Below are 22,737 nucleotides of genomic sequence, written 5' to 3'. Positions count from 1 at the left end.
TGATAGTCAAATATTTGAAGTGATTTCTTTTGTAACATTTGTTATTTATACATCAAGAACATGTTTACACTTTGGACTTTGTTGAGTTTGTGGATTTTCTCCTTTGAAGGCCATGTTTTCTCTGCTTGTTTAGCTGGCTTTTAAAATGTTTTGTTGAACTACTGCATAAGTAATGAACAAAGAAAAGGTTCTGTGTGTGAACTTTTTATATTGAATTACAAGAAAAAAACCTACGCAGCTGTCAAGTATTCATATTTGAATTTAAAAGTAATCTAGGCTTAAGATGATGATGTGCCAGTTTACCAGAAGAGTTTTGTTGCAGAATACTAATGTGGCAATGGGAAAGAAAAAATAGAAAAAAGCCATGTATTTATTGATTTACTTTTAATTTCTGTGCTCAGAGTTTTTGTACCAAGAGGCCTGGAGGGAAAGGGAATGTAGAGAGAGTCTCTTGCCTCACATGCGTTACTGAGACAAGATAGTGCAATTTCTTGTATCAGTTTCATAATCCAATCATGCCTGTGCTTTAAAGTCAGCTATTAGGGTTCTGTATGCTGATGAGTTTCTTCCCTATGGTGGAAAAAAATGAATGATCTCAGGAGTTCTGAGTCATTATTCCGTTTCTTTAAAATTAAAATCTAGAAAGCAGGTGCTTTTTAAAAGTGGGAATGGGAAATATGTCTGTGATGTTCTCTATTCTTACAAACTTGTCTCGAAATTCTGTTCATTTGTAACTAAGGATTACAGACTTCAATGTTAAATCCTCTATTATGATTTTCAGTAATTGACGGGCTTTTATGGTTAAAGATTAATGTTATGGAAATCTATTTCATTCTTAACTTGTCAGATATTGCTTCACAATATTTTTTTCATTTTTAACGGCAAAGTTGTAATAGTTAAAACTCAAGTTATATTATATCAGGTTATATATATATAATTGTAAGGGCTCCTATTAAATACAAAAAAAAAATCAAACAAAAAAGTAACACTTTAACATGGAAAGCCACTTTTATATAAGAACTTTGGGTTTTTTAAATGTACTTTCTAAGTTTTTACACTTTGCAGTGTACTTACTAAGCTGTACTTTTACTCCAGCCAGCCTTGGAGAGCTAAGACTTTGCTAAAGAACTGGCTGAATTACATTCAAACTTTCAGTAGCATCTGAGTTGTTATTTGTGCTTTGATTCTGCAACTTACTCCATTGATGGTCTCAGCTGGAAAGAACCAGCTGACTTTAATTCCAGGAGCAGTATGATTTTTTTTTTTTTTATGTAAACAAAACAAGTGTTGATTTTAAAAAACCCAACCAACCAACCAAAAAAAACCCCCATAAACTCAGAAAACACTATCCTTCTCAAGGCTGGTTTTATGCAGTAGATTAATTAATTTACAGTTTTTTAATGTTGGAAACTAATGTGACTGAATTAATAGAACTGTTCATGGCTTACCAGTCTGCTCCACAAACTTGGTTCTAGAGGGATAAGAGTTCCACAGTTGTGATGTGGAGAAACAAGCATACAGTGAAGCACTTTGCTTCAGCATTGTATTTTTCATCTTTTTCCTCTGCCAAAGTGTGTGTCGATCCTTATGGAACTTCAGTATGTGCAGTGGGATGCAAGGAGTCAAAAAGGCAATGTATATGAACCACTTACTTTCTGAGTTGTTCCTAAGTAGTTTAAGGAAGATACTTAAAGACTACATTATGTGTGATTTATTTATTTTTATGCCTTTGATTGGAATAGCATATTTACTCATCTCTGTAATGACACTGTTGTATGTGAGGACAGAATCTGGGATCCAAAAATGTGTATGTTGGAGTGCAACTTCTTAAAAACATTTTTTTTTTTATCACCTGGCAGATAGGAAAGAGCATTAAAAAGGACATTACTGGTTTTTCTCAGAGGAAAAAGTTCTCCGCTTAAGAAATCCTCCAGACTTTGTTTTCTAGTAAAGGTAAAGAAGTCTGTCAGATTGGCTTGTTTGGTCAGTCTCAGCATGATACAATGCCTACCTTGTATTTCTATCTTCTAGCTCTTTCAAGAGTAAAAATTCACTATTCTTGACTTCCAGACTTTCTCCTGGAAATTTACGAAGGTAAGAAACTTTGCTAATGAGGTGTTGTGATTTATGCACAGCAGTTTAAGCTGTTGCCTTAAATACAGCTAAGCAAGATCCTGTGCAGAGTTCCTATAATGAAAATCTAAAAATAATCTGATGGTGGGAGACTTACTGTAGAGGTCCTGTAATCAAGTTCCGTAAGTCTTAACTGCTTGTATTGAAAATACTGCCCAATTTTCATAAAAGGAGGAGTTTAATATGTAACTAGTTACCTGTTACAAATGAAAAATAAAACTATATAAAATTTAAACTGAGTTATTAGACCAAAATGCCAGCATTACTCTAAAAACAGAAGCATTTTCTAAATAAATATAGAAAGGTGGTAGCATTCTACTAATGTCGGGTCATGTTCAAGTTCATACATAGTCAAGCAGGACAGTAACATGCTGATTTGAAAATTTATAAAGCGACAATGCCCATTGCTAGCATACAAACTAGCCAAAAATTCTCACATATACTTTTTTTAATGAAATATTCCTCTTTTTCTCCAGCTCTCAAAACATACTAGCAAGCCTTCAGGTAAAGTGGTGCTTGAAGATTTGCCAAAACCTTTGCCTGAACTTTCTTCTAGACTGATTTGTTCTGACTGTATTCTTCACGACTCCGGCAAGTAACAGTCTTGCTCCTGAGCCATTAAGATTTTGTTGGTTGGTTTGTTCTTTTCTGAGTTTATTTTTTAATATAACCCATCTAAATCTTGCTGCTTTACTTTCCACTTCTATGCTGTTTGTGAACCATTATCAAATTTTGTAGAACATGTTGTCAGACATGCATACACAGATGTAATGATCCATGCTTCATTATAGCCTTATTTCTTCCAATTATAAATTGCACAAAGTCTAAAGGCATTGTAACTATATGGTAGTCCTGAAAGAAAAAAAACCCAAACATGCCATTTATTGAACTAGATGACCCTAAAGAAATGAGAAGAAGTTATGCTTTGTGTCATACATGCTGGACAGCTTCCCATGTGGCTTTCAGGAGCAGTTATCCATTGCTAAAATAAGACCTAATTTAGTTAACACACAAATTACTGTGACTTGTCTTCTTTGTTTTTTATTTGGAATAGTGCTGATTATTGTATTTTTATGTATATTACCTCTGAGCCATTTAAAAAAGAAAAGATTCAGTGTGATAACCGTGACTCAGACTCAGTCATAGGTATTTGCAAGTAATAGGAAGGCAAGCTTGTCCCTGGGCCCACAGTCTGCAGCAGACTGGAATCATTCTGTTCTCAACCATGGTGTAAAATTTATTGAAGGTTATTTTCTGAGCTCCATGTCATAGGCAGTGGAAATATAGCAAACCATACGAAGTACTTCTGGTGAGTTGTATGTTAACTGACTTCTTTTTTCACTTTTAGGTAAAGCTCATGCATAGCAGCCTCAATATTTTATTGAGGGGCAGGGGGAGGGAGAGAGTGTGAGTAAATACCATATAGCATATTTCCTTGTTTATGTGTATACAGAGAGCAAACTGGACAGAAATGTGTTTGTGTTCTAATGGTGCCCTGCATCAAGAGATTTGAACATTTGTGTGCAAAGCAAGAAGGCATAGTGACATATACCCCTAATCTCTTAATTCTAAAACTAAATTTGGCTCTGTTTTTCCATATGCTAAGAAATGGAAATGAATAGATCTTTATTACTAGAACTTCTTTGGTTGTGCTGTTTCTTCTGTATTATGTCTTGTAGGGATTTCCGAATCCATCTTTGATTTGCATGGTGAGCTAGTTAGGGCAATTTTAGCAAAATGAACAATCTGTTGGCCTTGGATGTAGGGAACGTAATGTGTTAGAACACTTCTGCTGTGTTTCGAACATATATTCTTAGCAGCCATATGATGACTTATTCCAGCTAGAACTGTGAAGTTTTGAAACTTAGCCCACACTCTCCCAGGCCGACAATCTAAGGGAAAGATACAGGGTAGGTGGGTACAACCCTCTTAAGAAAGCTAAATTTGTAGTTTGGTTGGAACGCTGTGTATTTATCGAGATAGGATACTTTCTTTGGTTTAACACCTGACTGAAAGTACAGATTCTTTCATAATGCAAACATATCATATTTCTTTTCATTAAAAAAATGCATCTTTAGGTTTTGTTAAAAAGTAGAAGTCTAAAATAATAAAAAAGGGAACATGATCCATTCTGACAATCAAAAGTAGGATTAGCTTTAAACCATCTAAGTTTAACCAGCTTTAAAGCTTTCTAGTGTTGGACATTCCACAGTCACATATAACAAACAGTTCATTCCAAAGCACTGCTCTCCTTAGGAAGTATTCTTCCTTTTATCCTCCTACAGTTGAAACCCTATACTAGTTTTCCATTTTGCTATGGATGTAAACAGGTTGCTTTCTGGATGTTCTTTATGCAGTTAAAGCCTGTTCACAGTCTTCCCTTCTGCAAGTTAAACAACCGTAGCTCTTTTCAAGTGTTTTTGTACTGTGAGGTATTTTCCTGAGCATTATGCCATGGCGTGGTACCCAGAACAGCCACTCTGAGTTAGCAGGTATGTCAGTATTAAGTACATAGCTGAGTGTACTATTCACCTTCCTTACAAGACTGTGGACTTGCCAATTCATGTTCAGCATGTGGTGCTCTCTATAACAAAAGTGACGCAGGTAGAATACTACAGTAATTTGGGTCATATTTTTAATACAAATACATTTTTTTCACAACAATAAGCAGATACATTACTTTTGTTTCCCTTATCTTCTCTCTTTCAGTACACATTCAACCACAATTTTTCTTTTGCAAAAGAGAGGGAGTTAGTTAAACAAGTAACACAAACTTGTAGTTCCAAATATTTATTATACACAGTAAAATGTTTTCATCTTAGAGTAAGTTTCATTGCATTATTAGAAATTATAAATGGGTTTTTCTGGTGATGGGGAATTACTATTTTTTTCTACACAACAAAAATAAACACTGCGTTCAGATAGAGCAGTGTGTGAATGGCACAGTTGGACTAGTTGAGAATCTTTGTAATGCTAATGATGGTCAACAGTAGTATGTTTATGCCAGTTTGAAATAAATTTTATAATGCTTGTAACTTAAAACAGGAAAAGAAATGTGCTTGTTCACAACTTAGGAGTATCTTCTTTAAAATTCCAGATCTGATCTGACACCAGATTACTTCTACCTACCTTCATTAAAACTTTCCTTAAACAAAAATGCAGATTAAGCTGCTCTTGGTAATGGCTGCATAGAGCAAGGTTCTGCCCTTGTGGGTTTAGCCAAGGCTAAATTCCACCGTCAGCATCTTTGCCTGAGATGCACTGTGGTTACACAGGCAGTTTGGTATGGATCTTTATTTAGTATGTTATTTTCATTAAAAGTCTTAGAATGTATCTTAAAACTTTCAGCATATTGTTTTTTTGCAGGACAGAATCCTGTGGTTGTTGAGTTGATAGAGAAAACTGTGCTTTGTGTAGGAATGAAAAAACATTTGCTGGTAAGCAGCAGTCTGGTGTCTGTGCACCTTATTCATGCAGACCTGTGTCCAAGGCATGGTGGTGTGAATAGCTCCTTGCCCTCTTGAAGGGGTAGCACCCTGCTTCAGAACCAAATTCCAATCCTGCATGAAATCCCTGAAAGCTCTAGAATATCCAGTGCACCTAAGAAGATAAAGGGATGCACGGGGCTAATACTGTAATGCTTTAAAAGGTTAAAGACTGCTTCAAGCTGCAGACTTCTTGTCTGTCTCAGCAGACAATGTCCTATTTTGCTTCTTTTCTTGCTGTCTAAATTAATATTTCAAAGGGAAAGGAGGAATTTCAAGTCTTTCTCCGTTCTTGTGTTTCACTAGCTGTAAGCTTGGTTGCACATGTAGTTGAGATGAGTGCCAAAATAGCGCACTGAAGTTAAAGTCATTAGTATAAAATTCTGCAAGATGTCTGTTCTGTGGCCGACTCTCCAGTATATTTTAAAAAATGTACAGTAATCTTGTTGGATACTAGAGTCTGCTTTTAGAAGCCTCAGGTATTTTCTTTAAGTTGAATTTTATACTTGTTCAAGAAAAAAACAATGTGAATTAGTCTCCAGTAAAGTGTCAAAATAGGGGATAAAGTACTTTCAATGGGGTCGTGAATCTATAGCAGGTCAAAGAACAAGTTAGCTAAGGAAGCAGGGTTACTGTCACTTTGTAAGAAAATGTCTGATTATTTCATAAAGCTCTTAATTTATCTTCCATAATAATGTTCCTTGTCAGTCAATTTTGCTATGATTCATCAGGTTTTATTGTAAACATCATCCCAAACATTTAGATGCAGCTAGTAATTTTAAATGTCTGACTTCAGATTTAAGATTTACTTTTCGAAAACCGTGCCTCTGCAGACTATTTTAAACGTGCAGTTATGAGGCATTCCTTAGTACTGTCATCATTTTCTGAAGGCCTTCTGAAGCCTCCTCCACAGTTACAAACAGAGAAATGATTTGATTACTCTTGTATGTAATTTCAAATGAGAAGCTGCTACAATTCCAATTCGAAATTGTAGAATTGGAAAGTTATTTTGTATGAAAAGTGTGTGTTGTTATGTGAAATCTTAAACATGAATCCAACTCACCTGGAGTCACTTACAGTAAATATTAATACGTATTTAGGGACTGTTCAAGCACCAAGATTTTGTGTTCTGTTTAGCCAGATGACAATCACTTAGTCACAGCAAAATTACATGAACAATTCCAATACAAAAGAACATAATGGTCTGATAAAAGACACATTTCTTGCTAATACTGCTACTTCCAGTGTTCCCTAAGCCTTAAGCCAGTAAACACATTCACAAAGGAATGCCTAACATATGAACTCTAATACATCTTAGGCCCAGCACCCTGGATAATTGCAAGAAGGGACTGATTCTGTTATTTAATTATAGATATTTGAGTGTGTAAAGAGGAAATTTACCAAGGCTTCTGTACAAGTCTAGTTCACTTGTACTTGTGGCAGATTTCTCCCTTTAAATGAACCTGTCCTTTCCTATCCTCTTTACTCTGGTTCTTTATTTGCTTGTTTGCTTTTCCTCCTTTACCTAAATAAAAGATAAAAAACCAACTTTAATATTTTTTTTAAATATACATTATGTTCAGGCTCCAGACTTGTCCACGCCAGTATGTAACTACTCCAAGTCAATACTTGCTCTTGTGTCCTGATGGTAAACATCACAGGTATGAGACGTGAATCACAAAAATGGTTCTTTATATATAATTCACCCTGTTGGACACAGTATTACATCTACATTCATTTATCTATTGCACCTTTTAATGCTATTCACACTTCATTTTTATATGAGGATGTTCAAAACACAAAGTTAACTGAACTGTAAATCTCTAACACCTCAAGTTTACCTGTACAGAGGGAAACCATTGATTTATTTTCTCAGTCAGGAAGATAAAAACTAACTTTTCAGAACAAGGAGATAAAAACTAATGTTCTCTTAAAATACGTAGGTATATTCTCTTACACCTACTGTTGTGTATCATGAATCTTAAAAACTGAAACCAAAATTGGCTTCCATCTTTCCTATGTGTCATTCTTTTTCAGACCTTTGATAATATGCTATTTACTTTTGTGTGGGTCTGCACTGACCTGCATTTTGTTCATTTATAGTTCTGCGTCAAATCGTTGTGTGTCCAATTTATGTCTAATTCACTCTTACAAAGCAAAATAAACAGCTGAGCTGCTCTTCTAAATACATATCTACACATTCTCTCTTTTCTGTTCTTGTTTGGCTGACAGCTATACTTCAAAAAATATCTGTAGCTTATGGGGACATGAGTTTATACTGGTTGGAATTGCTTGCGTTTCAAAAATTCAGGCATATTTAAAACAATACTACCCTTCCAATGTCTCAAATATCCTCAGTTGACACAGCTGCCCAAACATTCAGGCTCCACTGCAGCCACATGAATGTGTGTTACCATATGAGACTTAGAGAGTGAGTGCTGTAATACAGCTTCGTACTTCGCTTCAGTTAATGCATATAACTTGATCGGTACCCTTTTGAAGTATATCTTTAAGAAGATAAATAGCAAATACACAACTCTTAGAAGTAAACAGATTAAAGGTTTTTGTTTTCTGTAAACAAAATGATTGTATCAATCAGGTCTGTTCCTACTTTCCCAGCCATCGAATTTAAATTTAAAAAAAAAAAAAAAAGTACTATTGTCACATTGGTTTGGCATTGTCTGTTAAACCTGTTCTCTATTGCACTTTCTACACTTCCACTTTCACTACACTTGCTGACTAGTTGAGGAACTACTTCACAAACGGTCACATTCCATACAGTAACAAGTTGCTTTGCTGGATCCATTTTCCTTGGAGGATTTTGTTTTTTGTGTGGTTTTTGTTCTTTTTAACTGAAAAAAACGCACAGTCGTTTCTGCTCTCTTTTAGCATTTGTAGTGTAGAAAACACTACGGCTTATTCTGCAAGGAAGAAACAATGCTGCCACTGTCAAACTGGCATGACCTCAGACATCATTTCTTCAGCTTCTGGCTGAGAGTTTGTACCTGTCTGTGCTACTGGCACCACGACTGCGTCCTTGATGTCTGAAGTCTGCGTGCACGAAGAGTTCTTCTCCTCCATTTTTTTGGTGGTGTCTGGGCAGTTCTGAACAAAGATGACTCTGTTGTAGGCTTTCAACCTGCGCCACAGCTGAACATACACCTTACACTGCACGTACATGAAGACCAGGCCCCCCGTGAATCCAATGGCCACCACAACGAGTTTTGTCCAAAATGGCCATTCAAGGACACCTTCGGAATAAAACATTTATATAAATGACTGCTGTTATACATTGAATAGCAAGCACTGAGTTTCATTAAAATATTTTGAAAATAAGCCACTTGCTGAGAATTCCGGGTATGTATATGCTATTGGGGCAGTTGTGGCTCAAGCGAAAAATAGCAGCAGTTTCCTATCCCATAGGCCACCCAAGAAACTACATCTGCCTCCCACTTTTAACTGACTTCACCATGATTTGATCAAGTAAGAAATGCAAGGCCACTGTCACAAAGGAAGCATAATGCTTGATAACATTGATAGCTGTAGTTTTCTCTGTTATGGTAACTATTTAGCAGTACTTAGAAATAGTAACACTATATTTTGATAGTGCTAGCCATTTTTCTTTTAATTTGCAGCAAAATGAAAGCATACAAAGACCTTACAAATCACTTTGTATTTCCCTAATCACTATTACTCTGCTTAACTGAACTTGACAAATCCTCGTGTATTTGTTAAATTTGTTCACAAAATGTTTGTCATGCCTTTCTTCAATCCCCTGTTCCTGGAATCAAAGGAAGTAACAAAGAACACTTTGCCAAGGTGTCATATCCAGTGATGTGTTCTTTCTTTTTTTTCCCCTTTAATAACTGGTTTTAAATATCACTGTCTCTTTCTTCCTCTTAAATGTGAAAACAGGATGCTTTGCCTCTGACTAAGCCCTATCAGTGGCAAAGACACTTCGAACCAGCAAGTCACAGCTGGAGTGTTGAGCTCAGAAGAAAGAGGCTGAATAAATGGCTCCGCTTTTTTCAGAGTTTCTTCCACTTCTTAGCAATAAAGATGTGCTCCTGCTGCTTAGTCCATGGTAATACAAAAAGTGTCATTTTTTGCTTAACTGGTATGGCACAGTGAATTTTGCATCTTTCAGTATATTCCAGGATTGCTGTATTTTAACAAACTTGAGATTTATTAAGAGAGGTAAAGCTCAGCTAAGCCTAGACCTGCTTCTTCACACAGAGCAAATTTATGTCAAACTTGATTCCCTACCACTGGTGCCTATAAATTCTAGAATATTTTAAATAGATTTTAAATTGTCCCTTCAATTGACCAGTGACAGTTTTACCGATGAAGAGGTTTACACTTTTTCATTTATTTGTATCATATGCTTTTGTAAAGAGAGAAAAAAGAAATCCCTTTAAATATTTTGAGATACATTTTAAAAAGGGATTTTTAAACTTACACAATATTAACAAACAGTACCAGTATTATTCAGGGCTTTCAGCTTTTCTCCTCCAAAGATGTTTATAAAGTGTTTTTTCCTCCAGTGTTCATTGTCTTTTTCCCAGCATTTCCATTTAAACAGAGATAATGGAGAGAAAAGCAAATATATGGCTCTCCCCTCCCCCTGGCCCCAAGTTTGATTTTGTAAAAGAACCATCCCTGCAAACATGGGGGCAAAAGACTTACTTTTCTTCATAAACACTTATTTTTGCATGGTTTAAGTAGCTTCAAGGTGTATCTCTGTCCACTTTTTAGTGTGGAGAATCACCCATTACATTTGGCAGACACTGAATTCTATACAAATCATAGATATTTTCAACCTACCAGGAATTAATTAATATGATTATTACGCATTCTATATAACAACAAAAATTCATGTCAGCTGTTTTGTTGTGTAAATTCAGCTAATCCACAGAAATACCTTCCCCTTTTTAATGAGTAGGATCATGTAGTTGTACTCATAAATAGAAGTTCAAAGCCATTCCTAGTCCTGTCCTTAGGGCCATTTTTTTTGAGATGAAAAGTAGGGTTACCCATCTAGAAAGAAGGCAAAACAAGACCATGTAGTATACATATGTCTGTGACTTACTGAGGCTTGTTAGATATTTTCCTCTCACAGAGAAGACAGACAGACATCAGGAGTATCATCAAATGTTTATCTATCAAGGCACAAAGCACTGCCTTGTTTTGTTTTCCATGTTAACTTCAGAGCATAGCGCAAAGCTAGAGACCTTTGTCCCTCTATTGTGCTTAAAGTTAATTCAGATCAAAACTCAAAAGCTTTTTATCATCATGGTCATACTTAAGACTAAATTTAAGACCAAACAGACTTAGATTTGAAATTGAAAACAGTAGTTCAGTTTGGAACACAGTTTCCACATAGGGTAAGTATAGTCACAAAGAAACCTAGTTGTGTTAAACACGTTTTGTCACACATGGCCAGTTGGGTTTTTGGTATCTCCACAGATGAAGACTCCACAACCTCTCTGTTCCAGTGTTTGATCACCCTCACAATAAAAGCAATTGGCATTCATAGTGAAATCCTATTCAAAAGGATGCAGGAATGGCTTTCCATACTTCTTAAGCCCCGCATGAAGGACTAACACAACTGGAACACAGTCTCTTAGAAGTTTGTATTAGGAAGCTTGTTGATGAAAGGGCTCTATCGTGTTTTACAGGATATCAAGGTTCAAGTGGGTAATATAAATATATCGCTATTTTTTGACCTGAACTTGCACCGAGCTGTTTGAATTTGACTCAGCTTTTTGTCTGAACTTTAGAAATATCTAGATAATGGGAGATTAACCTAAGAAAAAACAGCAGGCTAGTTAAGCCATGGTAATGATTACACTAAGTAGAGGTCTCTCTGCAGGGGCATGACAAGCTTTTAACACTGATGCACTGATTACTTCTGCATTAAAGCATTTGATGTAGCCATGTATCAGTGAGCTGTTATTTAAGAACAGAATGTGACTGGTTACATAGCTGCCTTTCAAAGCCATCCATTGCATTATCAACAAGACAGAGGAAGGTAGAAAATACTTACCATTATCATTGCCTTGTTTAATTTCCTCAGCAGTTCTGTCAATTAAAACATACAATGACCAAACAACACAGGTAATTGCAATTACGTGGAATGTGACCGAACAAACTATTTTCCTCCTCTCACTTGTTGTCATCTGTAGTTTCTCCCACTGTAATGGAAAAAAAAAAAAAATCAAATAAAAGTCAAAATTTTAAAATAGTACAATAAACTGAGTAGGCCATTCTGTCTCCTTCTACCAAAAAGAAAGGAAGGAAAAAAAAGCAGTAATAAAATTAACGAATCCTTTTATTTTGATAATACACATTACAGGAGTATGTGCATCGTCACTGTAAAATTCATAATGATGTTATTTTCACAGATTCAGAGGAACGAAGAGTTCTGTTTTCTTTCTGTCTGCTTGCAAATGACATCTAAAGTAATTTCATTGCAGCACAGCCAAACCATGTTAATAGACAGGTAAAAGGCTGGATATTGATTTTAACTTTACCTGATGCACACTTCTGGTGATGAGAGAATTAAAAAACCCCAAACATTAGTTTTTAATACTTACACTATTCTCAGCTGTTCTCAGGTGCTTAAAATTAGAGGAATGCAGTTATGGAACAGTCTTCCCATAAATTAAGAGCGTAAGAAATGCAACTGCATTGAGGATTAAATTCAATAAAGTTGAAATAATGATTACATGGAAATGTTGAAATAATGATTACATGGAAATGATTGCATGTGAAAGCAGTCAAACAGCCTTATTAATACAAGAAGGATCTTGTTTGTGAATTATAGCCCTAAATCCATCATACATCAGTGAATTATGGCACTAAATCCTATCTTAAATTAAGGCTATTTTAAGATGAAACAAGCTATTCTCTGCATTTGAACAATGCAACTCTTGAGGCCAATTCTTAATCGTCTTGCTTGTGAAGATGTATTATTTATTTTCAAGACTTCTTTAAAATAAACGCTTCTCTACTAAAATGTTTGCCTGAAAAACAGACTAAAGAATGACATTTAAAACCAAAATGCCTCAATTCCAATAAATAATCTCGGAGCTGGTCGCTAGCACCTGATGCATGGAACAAGTACAAACCACAATACAACAGTGCCACCTCCCTGCAGTCGTGCTCATGCAAGACAACTGTGCTTCAGTGTGCAGGCCCCAGCACAGACACCGGCACAGCAAAGCTGCTGGTCGCCTACATGTACCTCTAGCGCACTCCTGCTGTGGTTCCTAGTCCTTTCCAGGTGCTAAGGCTGGATAAAAACCCCTGGCCACTTCACAGCACCGAGATGGTATAAATTTACTTTGAAGGTATGAGTTTGGCTTTGTTTTCCTTGTTTGAGCTTGTTTTGGGGCTTTTTTTTTGGTTGGCTGGTTTGTTTTTTATATTTTGTTTTCGTTTGTTATAGGGAAATTACAAATTTCCCCTAAATTACTTATGGCTACTGTTGGAGATAGTTAGCATAAAAGCTGGATGCTTAGATTTTAACCTGAACCAGTATGGCAATTCTTGTCTGAATACTACTTGCTGTCCCGTCACATTCTGAAGGAGCACAACTGGAGTAAAATGTCAAGGCAATGTCACCAAGAGGGCTAACTTTCAGAAATGCTTCTTCCTGCCCCTAGTTTTGGAACAGTACTTACTGGGCAAAACAGATTTCAGTCTTTAATGGCAGTTAAACTTGCACATTTCAGAGCTGTTGCCTCAAAACAAAATCTCTGGAGCATTTTCTAGTCCTTGCCAGAGTTTTACAATCACAAGGCTTAAATAACTATATAGAAGAACTGAAATATTACCTGAGTTATATACAGACAGAGCTAGCAGTTTATTTACTAGCTAATACATCATTTCAGTTTCTGATACATCATCTACTTAGGAATGAAAACTAAGCTTACTGGCTTTTGTACAGCAGTCTGGGAAAATGGGAGACATTAAAAAAAGTAAATAAACCAACAAAAAACCCCAGAACCTTATATTCATTGTAGTTCATGTAGTTCTGTAGTATTCAGCAGACAGACTGTGACATTATCATCACAGTCTTATCATATTATTACAGTCACCAGGTTATACAGCATTTGACCTGGAGACTTTAATACTTTTTGCAGTGAAAATTCAATTCAAGCCTTGCAACAGACTTTCTTTCCAAACAAAAAGTGGTCTTTGTCCACATGGAAGAAGGGATTTTACCTTAACCCTTCATTTACTTTGTGAGACACCAATGCTGAACATAATAAAGAATGAACTGCGTTTATAAATGGAAGATTTTTATCATCTCAACTCGGATGCTATGCTTTTTGGTCTACTGGAGAAAAGATTCTGAGCTAAATTTTCACTGTTATGTATACCTCCGATCTCATTATAGCTATTTTACTCTCTGTAACATACACAAAAGCCTTAGTGTTGATCTGAACATATCAAATATGTTGATCTGAACATATCAAATTGCCCAAATACAGCTTTTTCAATTGGAATTTTAAAGTCAAAGAAGAATGTTGGTCCCACTTCTCTAAATGCGAACATTTTGTAAGTGGGGGGGTGGAGGAGGGAGGAAAGCAAAACTAAATGACCAGTGGGCAGGATAGGTAAAAGAACAAGCTCACAAATTTCTGCTGAGATTGACAAGAAAAGTGTATCAGGAGAGGGAGCTAGCAGAAATGGGCCATAGCATACCTTTTTTGCTAACATCCCGTGATCAGATGCAGCCAGACAGCAAGCCAAGGCCTGGCCAACTCTGATTCCACTCTCTGGCCTCACTCCTTCTCCCACCAAGACAGCATGCCAGTGTGTCTAGTCTATCCATGCACAGGTTATCACACCAGAAATAAGCTGGCTGGCAGGGGACTCGGAGAGGCCACCAGGACATGGGTCATTATGGAACTGGACGACTGTGCAGAGTCCCAGCTGCGATACAAGAAAGGAATGAGAGACCTGCTCACACAGACACAGGGGGATCAGAGTACTTGGGAGCAATTACAGCTCTTAAAGAGTGGCGCTTTTGTTCTGCCCTGCCCCAGCTGCAGTTCTAGTTCTCCTCTCAACTCCAGTCATGATGGGCTGAAATCAGAAGGGGAAGTTCGATTAAACTTTGTGCTCTACTCCTGGTGATCCCTGTAGTAGCCAAGGTAATTTTCCTGTCCTACTCACGTATTTTAGCTTGGCTGAACAGAGAGTACTATATGACAACTGTCACTCTCTAATAGACGAGTGACATTAGTAGATAAGCCAGCAATTTATGTTGCCCTGGAGCAGAAAAGTGCAATTCACAATTTTAGGATATTTGCAATTGGCTTAAATCAAAAATTTAACTATTTATATTAGCACAGATTTGCTTGGATAAAAGCTTAGGTAGGGAAATAAAAAATTGTTTGAAAATCCATAGCAAAGGCCACAATATATTGAGCAGTAAAAGCATCAGCCCCTTGTACTTCATAGTCCAGGACCCAATGCAGCTTAAAGTTGTGTGCGTAAGTTTGGCAGGTGCTACCATGTTACACAGCACAGCAGTGCCTCCTTAGCCACTGATAAATTCACCCCTGCTGTATTTGGAAGCTTCTGCAGTTCTCATGGCTCTCTACATTCATGATAACAAGGTAAAATAAAATGCATCATCTTCTACCATCTTCATCAGTGCTGCATAAAAATGTACAACCATCAGGTTGATGATGCTCTCACATGCCATGGATAGAATATCAGAGCCACCAAGAACAGAAAAATAACACAAAAGTAAGTGCCCAGACGCAATTTTTCTTGGAAAATTGTAAGTTAATAGAGACTGGAGAGAGAGACTGGAGAGAGAGAAAGAAATGGAAGACACTGTAACAGCCAGAGGGGACATTTATAATGACTTGCAAATTATTGAATCTCTAAATTGATAGACAAACACTGTAGCTTTTGCCCAGCCTCCCCTTCACTGTTGTACATCCAGTTGTCCTCACCCACAGATTTCTTAGTCCTGACAGCAATACACACACAGACAGGAAATCATGAGAGATGCAGATGGTTTAACGTCCTGCAAGCGCAAGCAATTGCATGAATACCATTATTAGAACAGGTGTGTTAAAACACTCTGTAACATCTAACAACCACAACACCTTTTACACAAGTCACCAAAAAAATCCACAATGCAACAATATATATCCCAAGAAGAAAACTCGAAAACTTCATTTTCTGAATAAGCTTTCTGAACATTACACTTGTACTGTGCTCTGCAAACCACTGGAGGGTGGTAGGAGACTGTCTACATGCTTCAGAGGTTCCTAGCAGGAAAAGAGAATGAACTGTCAAAGAAAAGAAGGTGGATTGTAAAAGTTATCAGAAACACTCCCACCCCAACCACTACTTACAGCTACTGCTAAAACACGATGTGCACCTCAGCCTGAATTCCTGTGCTTTACTGCCAGATAAGTTTGTGATAATCTTGAAAGTGGCAGCTATAAAACCCTGTTCCAGGTTTCTACCTCATGCTCTGGTTTTGATTCTTAAAGACTCTGAAACTTTAAGGGAATGGTTACTGATTTCAAAACCCACTCTTGCCATTACAAAATGCAGTCATGAGTCTTCTGGGTAAAGAAAAAGAAAATAAAAAATAAAATACAGCCTACTTACAAGGAACATCTAAATCATATGCAGCCAACCACTTCCCTTTCCTATAACGTAGCCTGATAAAATCCCTAGTATTTATTTTAAAGAACCAAAATTTACCTCCCTGCATGTCACTTCTAATAGAAGCTTCATTAATCAGTATGACACAAATAAAGATGGATATTTTTTAAATATCCTCTGAAAACAGATTGTCTGCAGATGTGGGGATGCTGCTTCCTATCCTAGAGACCCCAATACAGCCTCTCTTCTTAACAGAAGTAAATCTGCAATTTTAATTCTCTATCATACTTAAGCTTTCTGCAAAGCGGTTTCATGATTGCCCAATGCAGAACCAAAAGATTCACACTGATTCACACACAAAAGCTGTTACCACACCACAGAATTGCACTCTGCAGACTTTGCTGCTTGTGTTCCTTTCCCCCACTTTCAGATTGTAGATTTATTGCCTGCCTGCCCCCATCCACCATTTTGTGTCCACACATTGCCTCCTGCTAGTGGTAACCTTCCCTCACATTGGCCACACGACTTTGTCTAAGTAGATGTCCTGAAGCAAATCCATATCTACTGCAGGTTTGTAGATTCAAACCTTTGCAACAAAAGGTCTCTCTCTTGCAGGGCCTCATCACTGAAGATGCCAAATTGAAGGTGAAGTTAATGGGCTGCTTTGCAACATGCTATAAATGCTTGGACTTCTAACTCCTGGGTATTTTCAGGAGCCCTGATTTTAAAAATTGCAGGTAAGGAGACATGTCAGGGGAATCTTATATGAGCATGACATTGCTAATATTAAATATTTTTCCCATTCTGACAGATTTCTCCCTATCCATCATTTAGCTAAAAAATGACAATAAATGGAATGTAAACAGTACTTACAGCTGGAAGGTCATCCTTGTGCTCTCACCTAGAGCTAAAGTCATCATGTAGTATTTTGTGAATTCTTCCTACAATCTAAAGAAAGACCTTGAGCCAACCTCTAACTTGGAATAACCATGCCTGCAAAATGAAGGCTAAAATAATTTACTAGGGGCTGTTGCAGAAAACTGCGCTCTGCACTCAAACTAGGAATACACAAAAAAACATCCTTCTTATCTCAAACCAGGCCTGAAAGATCTAGCCAGCACTTCTGAATAAAGCTTTTAAGAACTGGAGCAGTGTCTGATGAAGTGAGCCAAGCAGTGAAGATATGTCAGTAGTCTGAACATGTAGCTCAGAGTATAGTGAGTGGGTTAAGGAGACTTTTCTGGTCACTCACTGCAGTACTAATTGGTTCAGTCTCCACACGAAACTGTTCACTACTATCAACCTACCAGCTGGAGGAAAGCAGCTGCAACAGTAGTTTGCAGGAATGCAATTTGTGCAGTGGGTGGAGAAGGAAGAAATAATGGTAATAAAGGACAACAGGGCTCCACACATGTTGGGAGAACAAAACAGCCTCGTGCAGATTTGAAGTGTTGATGAGAGATGAGACTTCAAACCTTGCAATTTGACTAAAAGCCACTCCATGCCACCTAAACAACATGTGGCTACAGCCTGTGCCTGAGGGACGATGCATGCCTCACTGCATCCTTCTCCAGGATAAAGAAGCGCCCCTTATGCAGTCCAACAGAATGTGTCAGGTCTGATGGCTAAAAAGAAAAGGGCTTGGGCTCTGAAAACACCTCCTCTGTGTTCTTTTCCCCACACACACCCAGAGCACACTTACAGAAGAAGAACTGAGCAGGTTCACAAAACCAAAGAAAACATATTTGTCTTTACTTGTCATCAGAAAGTACATCCCAGAGAAAACACTCTAGTAAGGATCAAGATTAGAAGACCAGCATTAGACCCCTGCTACATTAGCCATGGTACACAAAAATCAATTTAATTTTAAAAATCCCATGTCATATGGTGCATCATACAGCCATATCAATGCACAACCTTACCTTGATCTAGTTAGCTCATTAGATGAGCTGGTACAAATCTTTCTCTGGTAAACCTGTCTGAAGTTTGCATAAAATCTATTTCTGTCCCTAGGTGACACTAAACAGAGCTCTCTGAAATTCAAATGAATGTCGTTGGTGTATTTAAAACACCTGTTAAAAGTTTAAAACTGAACCAGAAATGGGTACATATCTAAAGACAAATACACTTTAATTTATCTTTGTGGGATATGCATGCCTAGAGTAACAAAAGAACCACATAATGGAAAATCTCATTTTGATAAACACCTTAAGATTATCACCTGCAAAGACTAATAATTCAGTTCTATCAAAATCAATCTTTTTTAACTGACAGTTAAAAAAGCTGGACTTGAGTGATATAATCAGGATGCACTTTTCACAAACTTATGCAATTTTTTAGCTATGTCATCAATTAGTAGACCCTTAAAAAGTGTGAAATGAGGGTATTAAGCAATTTGAGAAGGCAATTTCTAAAACGAAATAGCCGTTTTTGCAATCTGAAAGTACTGTTGAGAAAACTTGTCATTTATAACTAGAAGAACTTCAGTACCTGCATCCTCATCATCCCAACAGAGACTATAAAAAAAAAAAAAAAAAAAAATGCTATGCTTTAGAAATATAGGACTAGCAAGACCTCATGTCCCTCTCATCCAATGATCTGTCTCAGGCAGAGGACACCACCATATGCTTCTGAGAAATGTGCAAGAAACCCCATGGCAAGTAATTATAGCATAATCTCTCCATACTGGGAACTTCTTCCTAGCTGCCATCTGCTAGAAATTATTTTACATCAACATATAGAATGTGAAAGTACTCTACAAAATATTTATTTTCCAAGCATCCTCTTTGAATGCTGATACAACATTAACCAATCCTTTGTTCAGTAGAAGTCTACATGATCAGACTTTGGTATGATCATGAATTTCCCTTTTACAATTGCTGTTTGTTTTCTTGCCTTGTCAACTATTTAAGAAAAGGATCATTATCTCCTAGCACAGTACACTTCATCTACCTTATCTAAAAAGATAATCCTGACAGATAATCTGCAGGTGAAACACTAAACCACTGGTCAGGAGTGAACTATCACCATAATGCAAAACTATGGGCAATGTGTGGTACTGAGAACATGAGGCACACATCCAGAACTCTAGAAAAGATTTACTTTAGGTGCCTGGGTGTCTGCCTTTATTACTCAAAAATCAAAAAAACAAGCTACATGTGGGCAACCCATAAAGAAACAAGGAAAAAAGGCATAGAATCTATGTCTCCACTAAATTTTATCACAGTTAAGAACAGGAGCAGATGCTTTTACCTGCTCTCCCTACAGTATTTCTACAATCATTCTATTGAAAGGATCTGGTTTGTGTGTCACTTTTATTCTCTTTGCAGCTAGTCATCTCCCACCTCTCTCTCCCCTGTCTTTCCAAAAGAGCAGCACACCTAATTGAATGCAAGACATTTCCCTGCAGTCACTAAAGTAGCAAATGCCTTTAAATCACATTCCAGCTCTCAAATAACAACTTAGACACACCAAAAAAGCCGCCCTCAAAATTACACAAAAAAAAAAAAAGAATCAATCAATCTAACTACCATACCACAAAGCTACAAGGCCAGTTAAGCTGATATTTGATTTTCCAACAAAAGCAGGTGGGGGTGCTGCATTTTGTAGTATGTACTCTTATGGGCAATACAAGAGCAGCCATGACACATGCTCAGTGCTGGATCTGAGATGGATTGTGTCAGGGTCAAAGCAAAGACGAGCCCTTCTTCCACTACAGAATCCATCTCTCAACAGTCTGTGCCAAAGCTTCTGTCTCCAAACACCAAGTAGCATGGGCTCCCTTGCATATCTGAGTGTATTTTAGCCTTAAACAGTGTGATGGATGTGGACAGAAGGCTGGGATAGCATGGTAGAAACAGGAAAAGGAGAGGAATTAGACAGAAAGGTGGATATAGCAACATGCTGGAGATCAACATCCTATTACATAGTCTTGCACGCTTCTCCACTTTCTTTAGTCCTGTCCAATTAAAGTGAAATTCCTCTTAGGCACCTAAGACATAGTTATAATATATGATCACAGTTTTGTTAGAGAGTCTTTACTTGAATCACCTTCTCTTCAGTATTTATCACACTACTTAATTTCCTCGATATCAGATTGTCTAGCCTGCTGAAAAGTATCTTGAAGCATGCATTTTGAAATTAGAGTTGATGAAATAAAACTGGTGACACATGAAAAGCTAAATCAACAAATATACTTTCTGTTTATTTAGCTGTAGTTATAAATGGTATACAGAGTCTTCTCTGGGAGTTACAACAGAATATTAGTTATTCCATCTTCCACCTAGAAAATATTTTTCATCTAAGTTTTCTTTCTCTTAAACCAGGGCAAGCATGAAAATTCTTATTACTGCTTTGTGCTACATATGCTTTGTCTTTTTTGTTTGCTGATCATGTCCTTGATTCTCCCATTTAATATGTAACTAGTTTAAACACTCTTTCCAATACGTAAAATTCCTTAGAGTTCTAATTTGTGTCTTTCAGAATAAAAACCTAAGCCATTTACCTGGAGAACTTGCTGTGCGACCTGGCCTACAGAAGTGTGTGTTACGTCACTGCAGCCCAAAGCCCTTTAGCATCATGTCTTAACATGAACAGAGCAGCAAGTGGAGGAAGAAAGGGTACAAAGGTACCTGTGCATGGTAAAAAATCTTGTGAGAAAAGGAGTACACTTGACTGGAAATGGAAAGCAGCCATATCTGAGTCATTGAATGAAGAGCAGTCATTTGGTACTGTTGGATGAATCTCATGAACAGCTTGCATGTCTTTTTAACTCATTTTCTACCCTTTACTTCCATAGATCAAAGATGCTTTTATCAAGTCTCTCCCCCATCACCCACTAAATTAATAGTACAAGTGAACTTGAATACTAATTCTTTTTATATGGTCATTATGTTCTTCCTGAAGTTGTAAAAGCAACTGACCTACATTGTATAGAAAATGTAACTCGACTTCTGAGTTTCCCTTAACCAAATCAGTCTGAATCATTACAAAGATGTGGCTTAGTTTAAATGTATACCAAAACCCTGGTATTTTTAAATACATTGTTGTTTAAACATATCTCTATGTATCTTATTTTTGCAACTATATATACAGTACATATGCATCTGTCTGAATTGCCATATAACAAAGATTAAAAAAAGGAGCCAATGTGCTTCATTATCTATAAATATGACTTTAGCAAGAATACTAATTTCCCAGTGAATAGCTACAGTTACCTTCTCTGTCTTTTAATTTTCCCACAAGAGAGATTCTTTTGATCCAATTAAATAGAAATGAAATAAAGGAAATTTGTGATGAAGAAAGACTATGGTAATTAACATAAAACTATAGTCTAGTGCTCTGGCAAAGAGCCGAGGGAAGCTATTCATTCTGGAAGACCTCCAACAAATGTTTTACATTCCAATTTTGACACATATAAATCAATAAAGATGAATAAAGACCTGAGTAATTCCTAGAGGAAAAAATTCTCTTTTTTCCCAAATAATTTTAATAAACAACTACAGGAATAAAATGAAATTAACATAAAAATCACAAAATATACCAAATAAACTGATAATTATCCCATCAGATCATAATTTAGATCAAGTACTGTATTGCTATGTTCAAAAGAACATCACCATGTTCAATAGAAGCCATTTTTGGCATGCATTTCACCAATAAGCAAGCATCAGCTTGTGAACTAAAACTCGGTTCAGATCACGTCACATCAATAGGTCTCAGTAAAATAAATTTGAGGCAAATAACCACTGTAAAACTGTATGTGTTAGTTATGTGAGAGATTAATATTTACATTAATCAGATTATGAATAGCAGCCCAGTCTCATTAAAGCTGGTAAAATCCCTAGCTTCAAAATTAAACAGCAGAAATGGAATTTTTATGAAAATCCATGAATAACAATGACTGGTTTAGGTCAATGCTTGGGTTGATTATGCTTTTTAAATGTTGCATTAATAGCTATACATTTTGTGTAAAAAATGAAAAGGAGACGAGAATACCCCAAGCTCTTACAAAGTAAGTGAGAAGCTGCTGAACTGCAGGATAGGGTAGGACCCACTAGGTAAAATGGAAATGAAACCTTTTGATGCAACTTGTAAAACAGCTCAGACCAAACTGTTTATTTCAGTCTTAGAAGGCACAGAAGGATTTGTACCTTCCAGAGCTGGTGTTCATGGTACTGTGCAATAGTGGGTAACACCACTAATAACCAGATCTGGACAATCTCCTGAATTCCTTTTGCTTTTGTAAATGCTACCAAGCAACAGAAGGAGCAAATTTGATTACTCGCAGCTAATTAGAAGATGACAGTTTTAGTTTCATGTTCTGGTGTAAGATTTTTTCTGTTTGCTTCTCAAAAGAATGCATGTTCAAAGCAACGACAATACAAACATCTTGTTCCGCATCCAGGAAGGTTGCTGCCCATGGAGGTCTCCTGGCAAAGTATTACAGGAAGATGGCTTTTTGCAAGCCTAAGGG

At 36.9% G+C, this 22,737-nt stretch overlaps 1 protein-coding gene across 6 annotated transcripts in view; it reads right to left on the bottom strand.

The window, feature by feature from the left end:
• Nucleotides 1-4,751: 4,751 nt before the first annotated feature.
• Nucleotides 4,752-22,737, bottom strand: part of MARCHF1 (membrane associated ring-CH-type finger 1) — a 236,623-nt gene continuing 218,637 nt past the window's right edge. For all 6 annotated transcript variants that reach the window (XR_003992201.1, XM_030491821.1, XM_030491818.1 and 3 more), the window contains 2 exons: nt 11,665-11,812; nt 4,752-8,869 (listed from right to left, as the gene is read on the bottom strand). Coding sequence is in view for 5 of the 6 variants with exons in the window: in XM_030491821.1 (XP_030347681.1) it covers nt 8,568-8,869; nt 11,665-11,812 (450 nt within the window). In the remaining variant the exon portion in view is untranslated. The remainder of the gene's footprint in view (nt 8,870-11,664; nt 11,813-22,737) is intronic.

The sequence above is a fragment of the Strigops habroptila genome, chromosome 7 (assembly GCF_004027225.2).
Source record: "Strigops habroptila isolate Jane chromosome 7, bStrHab1.2.pri, whole genome shotgun sequence".
NCBI lineage: Eukaryota > Metazoa > Chordata > Aves > Psittaciformes > Psittacidae > Strigops > Strigops habroptila.
This window is presented reverse-complemented; position numbering and strand designations above follow the sequence as displayed.